General features: G+C 37.9%; 1 protein-coding gene across 1 annotated transcript in view; it reads right to left on the minus strand.

The window, feature by feature from the left end:
* Nucleotides 1-430: 430 nt before the first annotated feature.
* gpc1b (glypican 1b) overlaps nucleotides 431-19,649 on the minus strand; it is a 140,767-nt gene continuing 121,548 nt past the window's right edge. Inside the window, exons 4-9 of the mRNA XM_017496228.3 lie at nucleotides 6,922-7,087; nucleotides 6,623-6,753; nucleotides 5,585-5,701; nucleotides 5,136-5,263; nucleotides 4,816-4,991; nucleotides 431-3,694 (exon numbers count right to left, since the gene is read on the minus strand). Coding sequence (XP_017351717.1) covers nucleotides 3,489-3,694; nucleotides 4,816-4,991; nucleotides 5,136-5,263; nucleotides 5,585-5,701; nucleotides 6,623-6,753; nucleotides 6,922-7,087 — 924 coding nt within the window. The 3' untranslated portion in view covers nucleotides 431-3,488. The remainder of the gene's footprint in view (nucleotides 3,695-4,815; nucleotides 4,992-5,135; nucleotides 5,264-5,584; nucleotides 5,702-6,622; nucleotides 6,754-6,921; nucleotides 7,088-19,649) is intronic.

Consider the following 19,649-nt stretch of genomic DNA (forward strand, 5'->3'; position numbering starts at 1 on the left):
TTGCAGTTTTGCTGTTTAGCCACTAATTTGCCATTTTCAGCCCTGTGAGCTTTGTCTTTTATGGAGTTTTGTGGGTGTCACTAAATGTAACTCAGCTATGCTGTGAATGTGCTCGGTCATTTATAGGTGACTGGCATTTATCAACATACATATGTGAACACAAAGAAAATCAGCGTGACCATTTTTTAAAATATATTTGTTGGGAACTTTTTGTTTAGTTTGGCCTACGAAAACATTTACCCACAGCTTAACAAAAACATGAGTCCCATTATTTTAAAAAGGAAGTGACAAAATGAGTTTGACGCAGACATTTTCAAAATTGTATGATGTATATAATTGACAAGTATTTTTCCAGGAAGATAAAACAGCAAATTGACAAATTTGCATTAAATTCCACAAGGTTTTTTTTGACAATGCATCCATGAACACAAACTCTCTATTGGTATTTATTGGAAAACAAAAAGAGAAATGGAAACACAAAACAATAAAGCATATAACAGAATGTCTTGTAGATATTTGCATTTTTTTCTTGTTTAAATTTCATTTCACCAATGCCTGCCATATTTAACAATACAAGTGCTTATTTAGGGCCCAAGTTGGTGGAACAGGCATTCCTGGGCATGTGATCAGAATAGGCTGAACTCTTCATTGCACTTAATACATGACATGCAATTATGTAATCCTGCTTTTTCTATAATGTATACATTTTCCAGTACCCAATATCCATTGCATCATTCTGCCATGTGTCCCAGTGTGTGCTACTGTCTCCTTCAGTCCTTTACAATGTTGATAGCACGATGATCAAGATAGTCCCAGTTAAAGATATGTTGTATGGTAATTTTAGTGGTTTATTAGCTGAATATGTACAATATACTGGTCCAATTGTCATGTTTAAATGAGGGTTAAGGTAGCACTGAAACATGACCACAAATTTACTGTAATGCATATGACTACCTTTAACCAACAAACTAATTAGTATGTTCTTCATATACATTGGACCCTATTATCCACAATGCTATCAGATCCTGTCTTTGCTTTTTTCGAGTTTTATGAAGGTTTGTTAGTACACATTTTTCAACATCTGAGCCAATCGATCAGCCCCTTTATCACTGATGCTCTGCTACAGATCGTCAATCAAGTCGTGCAGCAGCTGCTGTGTTACGTAAGAGTCAACATGTATGTCACAAAAAGTGCAGTATTTATAAAAAAAAAAAAAAAAAAAAAAACTAACAGGAAAGGAATGAAGAACTGAAATGAGAGCTACAGAGTGACAAAGTTGTGCAAATAAATTTACTTTTTTTTTTCTTTACTCATTTTTACTTTCATTCATTTTGGAATGTGTATGCTAGGACTAGAGATGACTAGTGGAGGAGAAAAGGGATGTCCCAGCATGCAGTGTTTCTGAGCACATCATCACTACAGGCTGCATTAACTGCAGTGTGCAATCTGAACGCAATCAACTCTACTGCATGTTCTGTAGTGATGTCATCACTCTGCGCCATTATTACTCATTCCCAGAACAGGGGTGTTCTGTCACAGGCACTGAAAGGTGAGCATTCAGATTTATACTCTCTATCACATACACACACACACACACACACACACACACATGAATATCTACTACCAACATAAACAAACAAACAAACAAACACACATACACCTCCAAGGACCCTCATGTCCACATGTCCATGCAGTCAAAAACTTCCACGCACACTTCCAAATATCTATGTCCACAAACACACATATACAACCTCAAACTTGAGTTCATAATTAGTCGTAACTACAGCGACTGTTAAAACATGCTTGTGCAGTTATTATTTTTGTTTTTATCTGTTTGAGATATTTTCTCACAAATTTGGTTCTATTGTAGTAGATTAATACAACAGCAACACTGTTAGTAAGGCTGTTGTACACACATTGTGCAGTGCTGCATGTTCCTGCCCTCTTTATCTTTCCCACGAGCCTCACATCTGACCGCTTGCTTGCTCTGGTTTAAAAGTAAAAATTTTCTGCTTGTGTGACTATTTTGTTGTGTCCTACGGGATCCCAGTCCTGACACACACACCTCTAGTATTGACCTGATGCCCTGTGAATATTTCTGTCAAAAAAAAATAAAATAATAATAACCCCTCCCCCCATAAAACTGCACCTAGTATTCATATCAGTATTTGTATCTGTTTAGAACAGATTCAAATGATCAGGTCATTCCAGATAATAAATTCATATTTGTTTACTTCCCTAAAACACACATCTGAATATCTATTCACCAGGACACACACACACACACACACACACACACACACACACACACACACACACACACTTCCAAATATCTACCTGTTCACAAACATTTCACCATCCAAAATGCTCAGCCTCCTTCTCACCACTTATATTTTTATATTCCTGTCTACAGAGTGCCATTCATAGACTTACATGATCATTAGAGATCACTGATGTTGCAGTGAGAGCATCACATAAGCACTGTCAACATTTTCTAAAGGAGAAGAACAGAGGGAAATTTGGTAGGGGATTCTTTCATGTACTTCATTAATGAAACCTGCACTTTGCTCTGTTACTGAAGTACATTATTGTGCAGTGTTTAAAACTCCTTACAAATGCCTTCTGTCCAAAAAAAAGCTCAGCGCTCATCTTGATTAGATACAGACACTATCATATAGATTCATGTACAGCTTCTGTGAAATGATAAAACTTCTTGAAAATATTGTCTTTTTTATTCTGCTGGTGTGTGAACTTCAAAGCCAAAATATTGCTCTTTGCGTTGTTGAAATTATGCATGTGTTAACATTTATGCACTTTATTCATAATTGTGGTACATTTAGGTAGTGTTTTATGCAAGCCTGAGCCTTAAAGCTGCAATTGTAGAAAAAAAAATAGAAAGAAATTATAACAATGATTATTAAAAGCATGAGAAAGTGTGTGTGAAAAAACAGATGGTCACCAATGACAAAAATCGTCTAAAAATAACCTATTGCAAGCCCATGTTTATAACCGTGGAAGTCTAAAATTTCTCTCCTTATTGATATGATAAACAGGTGATGTGATATTATGATTACCAGATATATAAATACACTGGATTTCAGGAGTAGAAGGGATTTGGTAGTAATAAATAAATTATCTAAAATCCTAATTTTTGTATGAGAACAAATTAGATATTTTCTCAGCTCTTATGGCATATAACTTCAAATATATAGTTAAATCCATACCTAGAGAATTAGTTGGTAAATCTTAAATGCACAATATTTACCTCAGACCAGAGAACTTGTAAGAGTGCAGGTATTCAAAACAGACATAAAGAACAGAAATTAAAGAATATTCTGTGTAGTGACAAAGAGGACCATTCATTTCCACATTTTGATATTGTTTGCAAGTATCATATGCTTATGATATTATTTTGGCAATGTAACTGCCCCCACCCCTCCTCAGTCCATCCCCATCCCATACTGAGTCCTGATTGGCTGAAATAACAATTATCGCCTAAGCAGCACTGTGGCCAATGAGAGCAGGTAAAGGGTGGAGCATGGGAAGATCTGTCTTCCATCATTTTTCACCTTATTCTTGTTCACAGGAGGGTTGGGATAGACTCTCGGTCTGTGTGTGCTGCGAACCATAATTTGCTGGTTGTGGAAACATTGGTCATTACACATTCCACTTCCGGACCCACTGATGTCATCACCTATGTTGGAAGAAGAAGAAAAAAACAGCAAAATTGTCATAATTTGTAAAATAGCATATGTGACATATCAATATGTCTGAATCGACTATCAGCAGTTGTTTTTATTCTAACAGTCACAAAAATGTTAAAAACAGTATTATAATGATCATTAGAGCTTCAGAACAAATCCTTTTGATCAGGGAAACACAGGACCATCAAAGCCAAGCTTCCATCTGCTGACCTGTTGCTCACACTCTCGACCAGTGATGTGTGCTCCAGTACAAAGCTGCTGGCCCGGATGGCACTCCAAGCCATGTGCAGTACAACTGGCTAAAGTCAACCTGTACCTAGCCCAAGCAGTGTTCCCACCTGCTTTAAGACAGGAACAATTGTGCCCATGCAAAAAAAAAGCTCACTGTAGATTACCAGCGGACCAAGAAGAGCAACAAGCACACCCCTATCTACATCAATGACATATATCACAGACATTGTCTACAGAGGGTGAAAGGCATCGTCAAGGACATTTCTCACACAACTGTAGACTGCTCACTCTTCTTCCATCTGGAAAGTGCTTCAGGAGGTTCCCTTGTCATGTCAGCAGGCTAAGGAAAAGCTTCTTCCCCTCGGCAATCAACATACCAATCAACATACTAAACTCCTACTGGAGCTATAGAGATCCACAGATATGATGACAGAAACTGTTCACAGGCCCATATCCTGTACACTACACAAATCTAGTCTTCATGGAAGAGTGGCAAGAAAAAAAATCCATTCAAAAGACATCTTAAAGACTCATACATGTGGAAAAAAGATTCTCCGGTCTGATGAGACCAAAATGTCAAAAGGCATTTTTGCCTTGATAAAAAGTGCTACATTTTGAAAGAAAGCTCCATGGCTTATGACACCATACCCACTGAGAAGCAATAGTGGTGGTAGCATCATTTTGTGGTAAATGTTCTTCATCAGCATTACTAGTTCTAACATATTCTAGTGACGAGTATATACTGTAGGTTATTGAGCTACATCATGAAACTGTATTATAGCTTTTTCCTCCCAGGTTACACAAGTCACCAATTAAAACCGCTATAAAGTACTTAGTCCTCAATATTTAGGGTTGAACATGTGTCTGCACTCATACTCACTGGCATCCTGGAAGTCCACGTCATTGCCGTTGATTGCATTCTTCATTCGGTTCGTCATGATTTTGAGCTGCATGATCTGTTGTCGTATAATCATGTCTGGTTTGGTGATGTCAATCTCCACTTCAGGGTTGTTGATCTGGTTGGCCAGTCCATCTCCCATCACCTCCGGGAGATACCTAACACACAGAACAAAGACACTGTCAGCTTGTGGTATTTTGACCTTTACGTTCTGTTAGCAATCAATGTGCTATTGATTTTGAGAGCAAAATGAACAGTTGCAAAATGAACAAAATGTTCATGTTCTGTGTGTGAAAATGCACCTATCTATGTCCATTCCATTCCAGCACTTGTCTTCGCTGCTTTTTGACTCTCGGTCCACACACAGCTTATTGGGCAACTGAATCCAGTATTGCATCATGTTCCTTATATTGCGGGATATATCTGCTAACTGAAGAAAAAGAGTGATAAACTCAATCTCAGATTGTCTCAGAAGTACTGTAGTGTTCTACACATACTATTCTCTCTAGCTTGCTACATGCAGTCATTAAAATTATTGCATTACTGATCAGAAGGTTATGAGTTCAAATACCAGCACTGCCAAGCTCCCACTGCTAGGCCCTTGAGCAAGGCCCTTAACCCTCAATTCCTCAGTTGTATAAAAACAAGATATAAATGTAAGTTGCTCTGGATAATTGTGTCTGCCAAATGCCATAAATGTAAATGCATAAATGAGATTATACATAATGTTATAGTGTGATTAAATACACACCAGTTTTTCCACACTTGCTGCTGAAGTGCTGCTGACATCCTGTGCTAAGTTTTTGCCTCTGTTTTTTGGCTTCTCTGGGCTGGGGTTCTCTGGAGGTGTACCACATGCCTGAAACACCTAACATACAAAACACAGAAAGCAGGAAGTCCTTCAGTCACTTTCAGATCTCACAATAATAAATAATATTCTACTGATGAAATATTAATAGATTCCTAATAATATATCTATACTACTAGAACGAACACACACACACACACACACACACACACACACACACACACACACACATATATACATATATAAATATATATATATATATATATATATATATATATATATATATATATATATAGTGAGTGTGTGTGTGTGTTTAGATATTTATTTAATAAAGGTATCGGTCAGTAATGGTGTGGTGGTGGTTGAAAAATTGGGGGAAAAATAAAACAGAAAATGGTCAGAAAACTAATCATGATAGTAATATTAAACGTCAGCAAAAATTATTGATTTTTAATTAATTATTTGTAATTATTGTAATTATTGATTTTATATATACAGGTCAAACTATGCTCTGATGACATGCAAAAGTTACAAATTTCACTCTCCACTCTGTCACCAAGCCTATTTTTAATATTTCTATTTCTATATAGTTTTGTTAAGCCTTCATTTACATTTATACATTTAGCAGATGCTTTTATCCAAAGCGACTTACAAATGAGGAAATATAAGCAAAGCGATATATCAAGTGGAGAACAATACAAGTAGTGCTACCATATAAGATCTTTAATTGAGTTGTCCTTCACTACAAAAAATTGTAACTAAAAAGTTACAAAAAGTTATTTTCATGCTGTGAACGTTTTTTTTTTTTTTTTTAATTATTATTTATTTATTTTTAGTGAAGATAATCCAGCCCAATTCTATACATTTTGGACTTATTTTAAGTGAAAAGGTCAATGGAGACCTGCTCACTTTAATTCAAACAATGTTACTACTTTCAACAATCTTTTGTATTTGTTCTGTATCACTCAGTATGACTCAGACCTTGTTGTTGAAAGTGTTCAGGTTGTCCTGCATGTAAAGGATGGCATCAGCAATGCGCTTAGGCAGAGACAATATAGCCGCATCCACACTGTAGGGGCTGCTCAGCCTTTCAGCCACCTGCAGCATAGCATCTGCACACACAGAACCAATACATTACTACAAACAGCTGCCAAGTCACAAATATTAATTTATAACTTCTCAAGTGAGTTTGTTTCTTTAACTTGAGGACAAATTTGCATTCAGGGGCTCTCACATTCTAATACTCTCTTTCAGTTCAAATCTACTCAGGCTCCACCCACCTCCAAGGTTTTTCCACTCAGTGTCCAGGTCTGCCTGATTTGCGAGACAGCCCTTCATCACATTTCTGCAGTACGGGGCGCACGGTTTAACCCAGGCCATTTCTCTACAGTGAGGACAGTATGTCTGCTTCATCAGAGCCCGTACACACTCCACACTCAGAGGAACCTTCGGGAGAGCGAGAGAGAGAGAGAGAGCGAGAGCGAGAGAGAGAGAGAGAGAGAGAGAGAGAGAGAGAGAGAGAGAGAGAGAGAGAGAGAGATCTTGATTCATTTGTTCACAGTAAATTAAGCATTGCTGAATTAACACATTATTTTGTTTGGAGCAGTCACAACTTAGTAGTATAATTTACAATTTGCTAGTTAATTCAGTTAGGCATAAGCCAGTTTTTGTATACCTGCACTCACATAGATGGAGTAATGCAACAGTGGGTGTGATTTCAAACGCCACCTTCACATTTTATATTCAAAACTTGACTATAAATAGCAAACCTCTCCAAATAACAGGTATTTGAACAAATAAGAAAGCAATAGATTGCAGCTAGTACAATGACATTAGTAAACTGACAGTTGTTGCATAATTATGCACAAAGACTTTATGTTTAGATAGGATTATTAAATAAGACAAAGGTAATGGTAACCTGTGATGTTTTAATGCTGCAATCATCACACAATCACTCAGGTTTGTGCATCAGGTTGGTGGGACTCTTTATGTGGGTGCCCACATGCCTGCTTCCTTCTGCCTTTCCTTTTATTTTTATTTAGCTAGACCTGCCATAGTCCATGATTGCACTCTAATCATAATCCACTTAAGAAATAACATACAACTGGAATAACATCAGACAGGATCACACCACCCCAGTGTTGATTATTTTCCTATAACTGCATGGTCTAGAGTGTGTTATTCTGTTCATAACACAGTGATTTGCCAAATATTACAATGTTTAATTTGTTAATGAATGACACGTCATACCTTTAATAGGTTTATAGTTAATGTTTAATGTTGTCACTTGTGCCATAGCAAGCCCCTACCCCCCCCCACTCATCCTACCACTCACTCTCTCTCTGAAAAAACACAGCTTGTTATTTTACCAAGAATTAAGCATGCAAAGCACTGACACCCTACAGTAGACTACTTAAAAGAATGATAAATGTTTTCTAACAAAAAAATGCCCCACATCAATTATTATACATTTTTCTTTGTTAAACACCATGTTTTTTTTTTTTTTGATCTGTTTATCTTTCATCTTAGATTGTGTGGAGCATCTGCCAATTAGTCCCTGTATATGAGCTGTTACTATAGAAACCATAATGTATTAGACGAATCACATGGTTCATGTTACAGCCAAACTACTGTTCAAGCTGTGCTGTTATACTAACATACTATATGCTTGTTCTCAATTCTGTAAAGCTGATTTCTGACTGTCAATTGTTAAAAGCACCACACAAATAAAATTTAACGGAATTACTAGATTTGCTAAACATATTTGCATCACAGAGACACAGAAGTAGTATAAGACACTATAAACTCCTACAGCCTCACACGTGAGTGAACACCAGAAAAGTCAGTCAGAAGTGAAATCTAATTGTATATAATTATAAAAATGGCATTGTGCCACACTTCTAATGCATAATCAGATTTAAAAGGGAACAAAAAGAATTGATTTATTGGACAACACCCAACTAATGATGTACTCACTCTTACCCAACCCAATATAAAAATTACAAGAGTGTGTTATAATCACAGTTACAGTAGAAATTTTTCTCTGTTACCCAGTGAACAAAATTCTCCATGCTGAAGTAAACCTACAGTGTTTACAGGACATTGAGAGACAAATCAACATTATGAAATATAATTTCACACACATGTTAATTAAATTCTGTAACAGTATATTTAGCAGTGCCCATTTAACTTTGTTCTCTCATCCATCCATTTTCTGTACTGCTTATCCTACACAGGGTCACGGGGAGGCTGGAGAGTTTCCCAGGGAACTCTGGGCACAAGGTGGGGGACACCCTGGACAGGGTACCAACCCATCGCAGGGCACAATCACACACACACACATTCACACAGTACAGACAATTTGGAAATGCCAATTAGCCTACAATGCATATCTCTAGCATACCAGAGGAATCCCCCAAAGCACAGGGAAAACACTTGCGCACTTTTTGAAGTCAAACTGGATGCAAATTAGCATTGCGTGTGGGGAAAGTTTTTTTTTTTTTTTCTGCTTTCACATTGGCATCATTTAGATTAAAAAAAGAGTCTATAAAATAATTGCATAAATAAATACATGATATAATAATAATAATAATAATAATAATAATAATAATAATAATAATAAGAAGAAGAAGAAGAAGAAGAAGAAGAAGAAGAAGAAGAAGAAGAAGAAGCATGAAGAAGAGCATTACATTCCACAAGGACACCTTTTTCATTTTGGTAATGATTAGATGAGTTGAAGCTATATAATTATGTTTTTTCCCATAAAACTCAACATTTGTAATTGGTTCGGGAAGCAAATCTTTTTCTCAATGATCTGGCACTAAATTGTCTTGTAATGGCTATAATTTCCGTAGTCAAGGCACATCAGTTTCCTATCTCCACTTCAGAACAGGTGAGTCTTCAGGGACAAAACACTTCCAACTTGCAAAATCCAACTTGCAAATTGTTAGTTCTGTTTAAAATTTTAAGTCAAGTGGATTAATTTTGGAGCAAAATGTTGAGTTTACATATAAATACTATTTAAGTGTATGTTTCCTACTATTTTGACAAATGGATATAAAAAAGAATGTTGAGGAAACTTAATATTTCGATTTCTTTGGTTGAGCGTTTAACCTGGCACTGTGATGCACGGGGTTTCCTCTCCACCTTGAATCATGGCACGTTGTCAAAGAGTGGATATTCATGGCTCTTGCATTGTCAAGGTATGTATTCTTTTCTAACTAGCTTAATTATGGAAAATAAGCTAAATAAATTTCACAGACAGGTTGTTATGTTTCTAAAAGTCTTAACTCACACTGAAATAAGTGGTTGGTTACAGCTCTACAGTTTGAAACATTTTCTTTGACTAAAATTGTGGCATTTTAGTCAGTAAATTAATAATAACATGACAAAACATTGACTACATTTAAAGGACATTTTCATCAAAAGACAAAAACTATGACTAAAATAAAGATCTGTGGAAAACACTGGATGTCGTAATAATAGCTAGCTAATTTGCAGCACAAGGTTCATCTGTAATGCAAACAATATTTTAACCAAAGGTTAGATTATCTTTTCCTTTATGCCTGTATATATCAGGAATGAACAAAATGTCATGATTTTATATTATATTTTATGTTTTTGTAAGCCATTCACAGTAGTTTGCCTGGTAAGATACTTTTGCATAACCTTTCTGTGACAACTCGTGGGCAAACTGTGATGTCAAAAGCACCGGTAATTTAGGTACCAAGTTGATACTAAAATGTAAAAAATTTATAGAGTACCAACTCAACTTGGTACCCCCACACTGACGTTTACATGGACAACAATAATCAAATTTATTGACCTTATAAGACAATATTCTGATTAAGGGGTTTTTAGAATATTTCTTTCATGTTCCCGTTTGACATGTTATAGAACATAGATCGATTAACAGCACACGTCACCACGCCACGCCATCCAATGTTCCCTCCAGAATTTCATGTATCAACATACAGTTCGTCTTTGTTATGGTACCACATACAGTTTTGGGTGTTTAATTTTGAATTTTATGAAAGCTTCAAGTGCAGTTAATTATTTGTCATGCTATACATGCAAATAGACGACTGCTTGAAGCCATGGGCTGCATCCGAAACTACATATTTACCTACTATATAGTAGCTGAAATACGTGTATTTCTATATAGTAAGTAAGTACGCAGTTTCGGACGCAGCCATGCTCTCTTGTTTGCCGTCAAACGGTTGACCACTGCCATATGTCCTATCGCAAAAAAACTCCCACATGACGTTAATACTGTGATTAAGGTGGTTACATGTCTGTAATGCACGTCGAAAATGCGACTAAAATAGGAATACTCCACATGTCTTAATTCGATTTGGGTTTACTTCGAGTATGACTTTAGTCGAATTAAGGTAGTCAATAATAACTGTTTACATGGTAGTTTCTTAATTGGGTTAATATTGGATTATTGTTGTCCATGTAACCGTACTGACTGTCTCACTAACAGGTGCCATTTTCAAATGTGGCAAAATGACAGGTGCCAAAATTCAATATGACTCACAAGTATGCACAGCGTGTATTACTATACATCTCAAATAGAGAACAACGTTCAATCGTACTATTTTTTTTTTTTTGGTTAAATATAGCTTTTTATTTTAAATTAAATTTTATATACATTAACACCTTAAAACCTTTTTCATGTTTCATTTCATTTTTACCCTTGAATGCTTACCTTTACTGTATGTATGTTTACTTAAGTACAAAAAAGTATTGAACCTTAAAGATTTAATGTTAGAATGTTGTTGGTTTTTTAAGGCTATTATTTAGCATGTGGTCATATCTCTGGTTGTGGTGGGAGATCTATCTCAAGTCCCATGCATGTGGTTGGATATAACTCTTACTTGTTTTGTGCTTGCCCATAGAAAGACTTCAGCTCTTAGAGGGCTACCTTTATTCATGAAGGAAAAGTCTGAAAATTTTCTGAAGAAAATTACACATGTTATCAGCACTCATACCAGAGGTATGAGTGCTGATAGGTCATACCAGAGGTTAAATTATTGATCCAGTTGTTTCACCAAATCCCATCAGGAGATAGCTGTTTTGTTTGTTATCCAGAACCAGTTCACGTTTTGAGTGATACCACAAACTAAATCACCTAACTCTTCTATAAGCCAAGAGGCACACAGAGGAGACAGGGGAAAGAGTAAAAAGCAGGAGAGAAAATTATGGTAAAAAAAAAATGAGCAGAGTTTATTGAAAAATCTTAGAGGCGTCTTTCTCAATGCTCATGCTTAAGATGATGTTTAACTCTCTGTGGTCCAGCAGAATTCCTTAATTTTTGGACTGATTTTATGCTGTTTTTCACTGCAGGACATGGACCCAGAGAACAATAATGCCAAGGGGATGAAGATAGGGATCTTAACCACCGTCGAAGATGATGTTGGATGCAACCACTCAAATCCAATTATAAGGTGCCTAGCTTTAGTACTAGAAGAGCACATTGTGATGGATGACGTACATTACCTTTACTCTGCTGTTGCAGAGTGTTGTTGCCGTTTCTTTGGCTTAATTTATACCCTCAACATGGACTATCCCAAAGAACTAAAATACAATTTTTGAAACTATTCAAAAAGGTGTTTATGTGCCTTGAACCCCAGTGCTCAGCAAGGGTCCAGTCCTTCAAAAACAAGTTGTTAATGTTGAAGCAGCTGCAAGCCAGATGGAGCCGGGGCGGCTGTGGCTCAGTTGGTAGAGCGGGTTGTCCACTAATCATAGGGTTGGCGGTTCGATTCTTAGCCCACATGACTCCACATGCCGAAGTGTCCTTGGGAAAGACACTGAACCCCAAATTGCTCCCGATGGCAAGTTAGCGCCTTGCATGGCAGCTATGCTACCATTGGTGTGTGAGTGTGTGTGAGAATGGGTGAATGAGACACAGTGTAAAGCACTTTGGATAAAAGCGCTATATAAGTGTGCCATTTATTTTTATATAATCATGGGTGCACACTAAGGCCCTGTTTACACTAGGGTGTTTTCATTTTAAAATGCATAAATTTTGCTATGGTTACGCCTGCTGTCTACACTACTCGGGCATTTTTCGACCCTCGAAAACTAAGATTTTTGGAAACACCGAAGACCCTGTTTTAATTTGAAAACTCAGAGTTCGTGTTTCAGTGTAAACAGACCAAAACAAAGTCTTTTGAAAACTAAGGCGTGGCTGCCCACATTCACCCCCTGATTGGGTTTTCTGGGTCATTGTGTATCCTTCCCTGATTCGTCAAGCCCCTACCATGTGACCATTATGCTACCTTGTGTATACACAACACGGAGACTGAACCGCAAGCTTTACTGGCCTTTTTGTCATTCTTAGCAGCCATTGTGCAGTTAAATTCTGTATTTTATAATACTGCAGCTGCCTACATGCGCAAGGGGCAAACTATGATTAGAGCAATCGGCAACAAATCTCATTTCAAACGGTGTAAGCCCTACACGGAATGCCGGTTTATTGTGCCTGCCGGTGACTAGCAACCAACTTCCTGTTTACACTTGTTCATGTGACATGCGTATTCGGTCGTGTAGTTAGAAACGCCAGTGTGGGTGAGGTTCGTTTTCATTTTAAAATGTTTTTAACACACTAGTGTAAACTGGGCCTAATTTGTGGTTCTGGTTGTTCCAGGTTTAAATGGCTGTATCTGTCGCAGTAAAAAAGGAAAGCTTTTGAGTTTGGCTTTCTAGAAATTTAATGAAATTATCTTACACTTGATTGTTTTTTTTTATTTTTTATAATGCTTAGTTTATTGAACCAGCACAAAAAACATGTTTGTTGCATTATGGATGTACAAAATGTTAAGATTATTATAGAACAGCACTTTAAGATTGTTTTGAGTTTTACTTCAGCACTTTAAGTGTTTGTGTTGCATTTTGCTATGTCAATAAATATTTTATGTAATGATGGCCATCTTCTTTGTATTGTATTTACTGTACAATTTGTACTTCCTGCATCTGTATTCTTAAATGATGTGAGGGGCTTTCAATAATGTCATTTAAAGCTATAAATTAGCTAAAAGCTAAAAACAAATGAAGTTGAATCAGCTTAAAAAATTAAGGCAGCCAGCTGCAAAGCTTTTTTGAGTTTACTGAACTTCAGGGCTATGTAGTTGTGCCTACTCATTTTTTAAATTTGGTAATTCACTCAACTCCCTATTTCAATTTAAACAATCTCATAATTACTATTTAGATGTACTTGTTGAGAAAGTTAGACTTAACCCAGTAGTTTTAGTAAACTTTCAAAAATGAGTTGGCACAACTTTGACCACTAAAGTTGAGTAAACTCAAAATATGCTTTGCAGCTAACTTAACTCAAGTTTTTATTTTTTACAGTTATGTTTTTAGACCTAGAAGGAACGAATCAGGAAATCCCACAAGCTTTTAATATTCTGTACACACTTCTATATTGATATTGACCTTAATCTCCTGCAACACGAGTCCCATACTGCTTAAATAACTGAACTATACAGCTAAATCACAGGCCTCTTAGTAGCTGATCACAGTAACAGTTGCAGTCGTAATTATGTCTGATTTTGTATCTGACTGTGTTTCACTGGGCAGTTTGAGTGAAGTGTGTCAGACTCTGTCCACATGCAAGACAGCAGTAAATCCAAACTCCAGAATACAAATTTCATGAAAGTTATTGATTGAGGCATATCTACTTTTTAAGATACCACATAAGCCAAATTAAACGTATATTAAACACTATTAACACCACAGAGTGGTTGAAGGGACTTGTATGGCAGGCACTCCACATAATCTAAGCCTAATAATAAACATAATAAAAGTATTAGTGTTGTTTAACAAAGAAAAACATGTAATCATTGACATTGTGAAATTATTTTGTTAGGAGACGTTTATGTAACATTTATGGAAGGAGTCTTGCATGTCAGCACTTTGCAACAGTTACAGTATGATGCTTTGTAATGTTTCCCAGCACAAGAAAGTCTTCAGGACAAGGAAGTTTTGCACTTTCTCATTTATCGATAAAATGACAATCTGGATTTTTTGTCTCATTAAATCCAAGAGAGAAATGAAATGAGATGCTGGTGAGGGAACTGTTTATTATTGTTTTAATGTATGTGATATAAGGGAATAACAGGTCTCACAGATGTTCCATAATATTAAAGGCAACTATGAACTTATATATATATATATATATATATATATATATATATATATATATATATATATATATATACACACACACACACACACATACACACACATACATAAAAACTGTAACTCACTGTGGTATAATTTGTAATAACAATGTAGTGGAACAACACGCTTCAGACCATGCTGTTATAAGAAAACATTGATAGTCTAAAGATTTCCACTTGCAAAAAATAATTGATTACAATTTAGTTTTATTAATATGATACATGGGAACTGTAGCTTTGTGCTAAATACTGCTGCTGTAATCAAATGACTGTCCTGTGCTCATTCCAATACTCTTATTCGTAATACACTCATACTGAACCTACTTTCACACTTAGTACTGTTAACTTTATAGTATACAGTTCTAGAAGAGTAATGATTCATAACCATATTTATCTAGTGTCACCTTTTTAAGTCTGGTTTCCTTATATCATCTGAGGGAGTTTTTACTTGACATAGTCAACACTAGATTACTCATTATGGATCTAAATCTACATTCAGATCATATAAAACCAGTAAAGCTGCCTTGTGATGGTATCTATTGTTTAAAGTGTTATATAAATACAAGTGAAATGGATATACATAATAAATTACCCTGTAAACATAATACATTTTTGATTATGTAAGTTACTAAAAGAAAAAGATACAAATTCCTGGGCCAGTGCTAGCAATGTCAATGAAGCATTTAATTAACATGTAACTGTAATGAATTAAACTTTAAATTGACAGCATGAGAAATTGCATTGCTTATTGTCCATCTAGTGATTTTGTTCCTCTCATCAGCATCACAGTACAGCAGAAACTTTAGCCGTTTTTGGCTACATCAGGAGCATGTATGTGAAAATACTATAATATTTAAAGAACCTAATATTTATAACCCAGTTTTCTGTACAAGTTTTGGATCTACTGTATTTATCACATTATATCCTGAAAAAGCCACATAACACTTTAGTAGCAGAACAGATTTGAAATTGGTCAGTTAAATATCTAGATCCCAAGCGAACTTGTAAGACGATCGCTATTTGCTTTTAGTCATTTATAAAAACAACAAAAAAAAAAAACTGTTTTGTTCATTAAACAGTAGGCCACATAGACTAAAACTAATTCATATATCCTTATCACTGGACTTCACCATACAATGCAGTTACACATCTAATACAGCTTGCACCCTCCATGTAAAGTAAACTCAGCTCCTCTATTCTATAAACCAGTGTTCCAGCTGAAGAGCCTCTTTGTCCCCGTCAAAGCCTGACTCATTTCAGAAACTACTGCCTTTTAAATGTCACATCATTATAGCCATCAGCAAGGACTCATTATGAGCGTATACTGTGTGTGTTGCACAGGGCCCACAAGGATACAAACTATACAGGTGCCAGACACATTAATTAGATATTAGACAGACATAGTCTCAGTTTGTATCCCGCAAAATGTGCCTCAGAGGCATTCAAACCGTGTAATACTCATGATTTACAACTGCTTTACACAGAAGGAGATGTGCTTCAGTGCCTTCTATTATGTCTGACAAAGGAACAAAAGAGCTGGTTGGCATGCATAAGTACAGGGATCTAATTATGAGTAATTTGTGAACAGAGGGAGTTGTGACTCCATATTTTAAATAGAAGAGTAACAAAGACAGAAAGTGAGATAGAAAGGGAGGGATGATGTGGTCAGTGAGAACATGATAAGATACATGGGAGGAATATAGTAGCAGTGGGTAAATGGAAAGAGAAAGAAATTCAATTCAAATCACAGGTTTATATTAACAATTAACATTCTTATTCTGATTACCTTATTGTTTCTATAGTGAAAACCCATCCCAACGATGCAGTGGTGGATAGTAATGAAGTACATGTAATTCTTTACTGCATTAATTACTTACAAAGTATTTAGTATTTCCACTTTGTAGACTTTATACTTTTACTATACAATATTTCAAAGCAAAATATCCTACTTTCATGCCAATATTTTCTGCAGCATGTCAATCACTACTTTATCACCCTGAAGTAGGAAAAAAATTGATTGGATGTTGCTATAAATAGACAAACAATAAATAAGGAATTATTTTTACTTCAGAATTCAAATACTGTCAAGTATTAGTCTGCAGTCAGAGAGGTCACAAGAAACTGATCATCAAAATAATATAACTCAGTATTTTTGACACTTAAACAGTACAGTGTAGCAAAACATGAGTACTTTTGTACTTTAACCCAAGTAGAGAATAGAAGACCTACATTTACTTGAGTAGCATGCTGTCACGATTCCCCCTTGAAGCAGCGTGCTCTAAGCGCGAATGCGCGAGCACCTGCTTTTCCGTTGTTGACTGTAATGACATCTGGACACGTGTGTTTTGTTTATGTTTCTGTCATGTCTCCTCCCTGTTCTGTCATTGGCTGGGATTTCACGTGGGTCTGAATTGCTCTCAGCTGCTAGCGGTTTAGACGCTGATCATGTCCGCATATATACCGTGCGCCTCCCAGCACACGGGGCGGAAGATTAATAAGTTTAGAGTTAGTTTAGCTTGTGTCATAGTCATAGTCATAGTCATAGTCATAGTCATAGTCACCGTCCATGTTTAGAGTTAGTTCGCGCTGGATTTTCCGCTTCCAGTCCCTCGTCATAGTTCGTTTCTTGTTTTGTTTATCGACCCTGTTTTCCGTGACCACGACCTAGATTCCTGCCTTGCCCCGTGTATGCCTGTTTGCCAATCGCCTGACCTCTTGCATGTTTATGGATTACGTTTTGGATCACGTTTTGGATTACGTTTTGGATTTGTCTGCCTGTCTGTCTTTCAAATAAACAACTGTTCATCCTGCACTTGCATTCGCCCTATCTCTGCTCCGTCACAATTCGTGACAGAATCTTCCGCCTATACATGGATGCAGCAGGAGAAGGGAGGAGACGCAGAACCTGGAAGTCGACGCCAACCGTCCCCGCTATGGACTCAGTCCACTTCCCACAATGGACATTTATGGAGCTTCCTGATCCATTTGACGGATTTTTCGGTGCCCCTGAATATTTTCTGGTAGACTGTCAATTCTATTTCGCCAACCTGTTAGACCCTAAGCCTGAGGAGAAGCAATGGCTCCGATTCATGTGGTCCCAGTTCTTTGGCCCGTCAATGGGTGCAGCTCAGACTGGATAAGCACTGTAGGAACCTGGACCAGTGTAGAACAGTTTGTGGGGGAATTCATGATGCGATTCGGGAGTCCGGAGGCGAGGGACGAGCTAGAACAACTTCTCAGGGGGGGTAAGTCTGGCAGGCGAACCTGCCCTGCCGTTTACCCACTACTACAGGCAAATTCATGCAGAGCTCAACTCTGAAACCCAGTCAAACCTCCAGTCCCCGAAATCCAAGTCAAGTCTCCAGTCCCTGAAATCCAAGTCAAATCTCAAGTCCCTAAGGTCCCAGTCAAGTCTCAAGTCCCTAAGGTCCAAGTCCAAGCCAAGCCTCCAGGCTCTGAGGTCCAAGCCAAGCCTCCAGGCTCTGAGGTCCAAGCCAAGCCTCCAGGCTCTGAGGTCCAAGCCAAGCCTCCAGGCTCTGAGGTCCAAGCCAAGCCTCCAGGCTCTGAGGTCCAAGCCAAGCCTCCAGGCTCTGAGGTCCAAGCCAAGCCTCCAGGCTCTGAGGTCCAAGCCAAGCCTCCAGGCTCTGAGGTCCAAGCCAAGCCTCCAGGCTCTGAGGTCCAAGCCAAGCCTCCAGGCTCTGACACGCCCAGCCAAGCTCTGCTCACGCCCCAGTCTGCTGACACGCCCCGCCAAGCTCTGCTCACGCCCCAGTCTGCTGACACGCCCCGCCAAGCTCTGCTCACGCCCCAGTCTGCTGACACGCCCCGCCAAGCTCTGCCCATGCCCAAGGTTCACGTGGTGACCTCAGAGCCTCAGCCTCCCTGCTCAGCTGAGGTCGTCGCTCAGCCTCCCTGCTCCATGGCAAACATCGTTCCCCCTTCTGCTTTGAGGAGGTCTACGCTCCTCTCCCTGGCCGCACAGAGGCCCACACTCCTCTCCCTGGCCTTACAGGGGACGTCGCTCTGCCTTCATGCTCTGCCGAGGACGTCGCTCTGCTTCCCTGCTCCGCCGAGTACAGTGCTCTGTTTCCCTGCTCCAACGAGGACGTTGCTCAGCCTGTCTGCCCAGCCGAGGTCGTCGCTCAGCCTGTCTGCCCAGCTGAGGTCGTCGCTCAGCCTCCCCGTTCAGCCGAAGACGTCGCTCCGCTTCCCTACGCCGCCAAGAACACCGTGCAGTTTCCACGACCTAGATTCCTGCTTTGCCCCGTGTATGCCTGTTTGCCAATCGCCTGACCTCTTGCATGTTTATGGATTACGTTTTGGATCACGTTTTGGATTTGTCTGCCTGTCTATCTTTCAAATAAACAACTGTTCATCCTGCACTTGCATCCGCCCTATCTCTGCTCCGTCACGATTCGTGACACATGCAAACAAAAATGTGTGTATTTCACTTAAGTACACGATTTTTGTACTTTGTCCACCACTGTGCAGATGTTGCACATAATAAACACCTAAAAATAAATGGATATTGTTATTTAATATTTAAAAAATATAACCATTACTCCAGTGAAGTTCTCTGTAAAGAGACTAATTTAAAATTTCTGAAAAGCGTCTCGAGTGTCAGTGGTCTGTAACGGTCTGTATGTTGTTGTTTTTTTATCACAGGACAGAGAACTTCTTGAGAGGTTTCTCAGTTACAAGATAAAAAAATGCATTTTTGTATTAACTTTAAGAAAGAGATAAAAGTAGCTGGTGAGGGAGCAACTCTTTTAGCTGCTATAATGTAATTGGTAACAGTAGCTAACTTGTGTTATGGATGT

Source organism: Ictalurus punctatus, chromosome 20 (assembly GCF_001660625.3).
Source record: "Ictalurus punctatus breed USDA103 chromosome 20, Coco_2.0, whole genome shotgun sequence".
Lineage (NCBI taxonomy): Eukaryota > Metazoa > Chordata > Actinopteri > Siluriformes > Ictaluridae > Ictalurus > Ictalurus punctatus.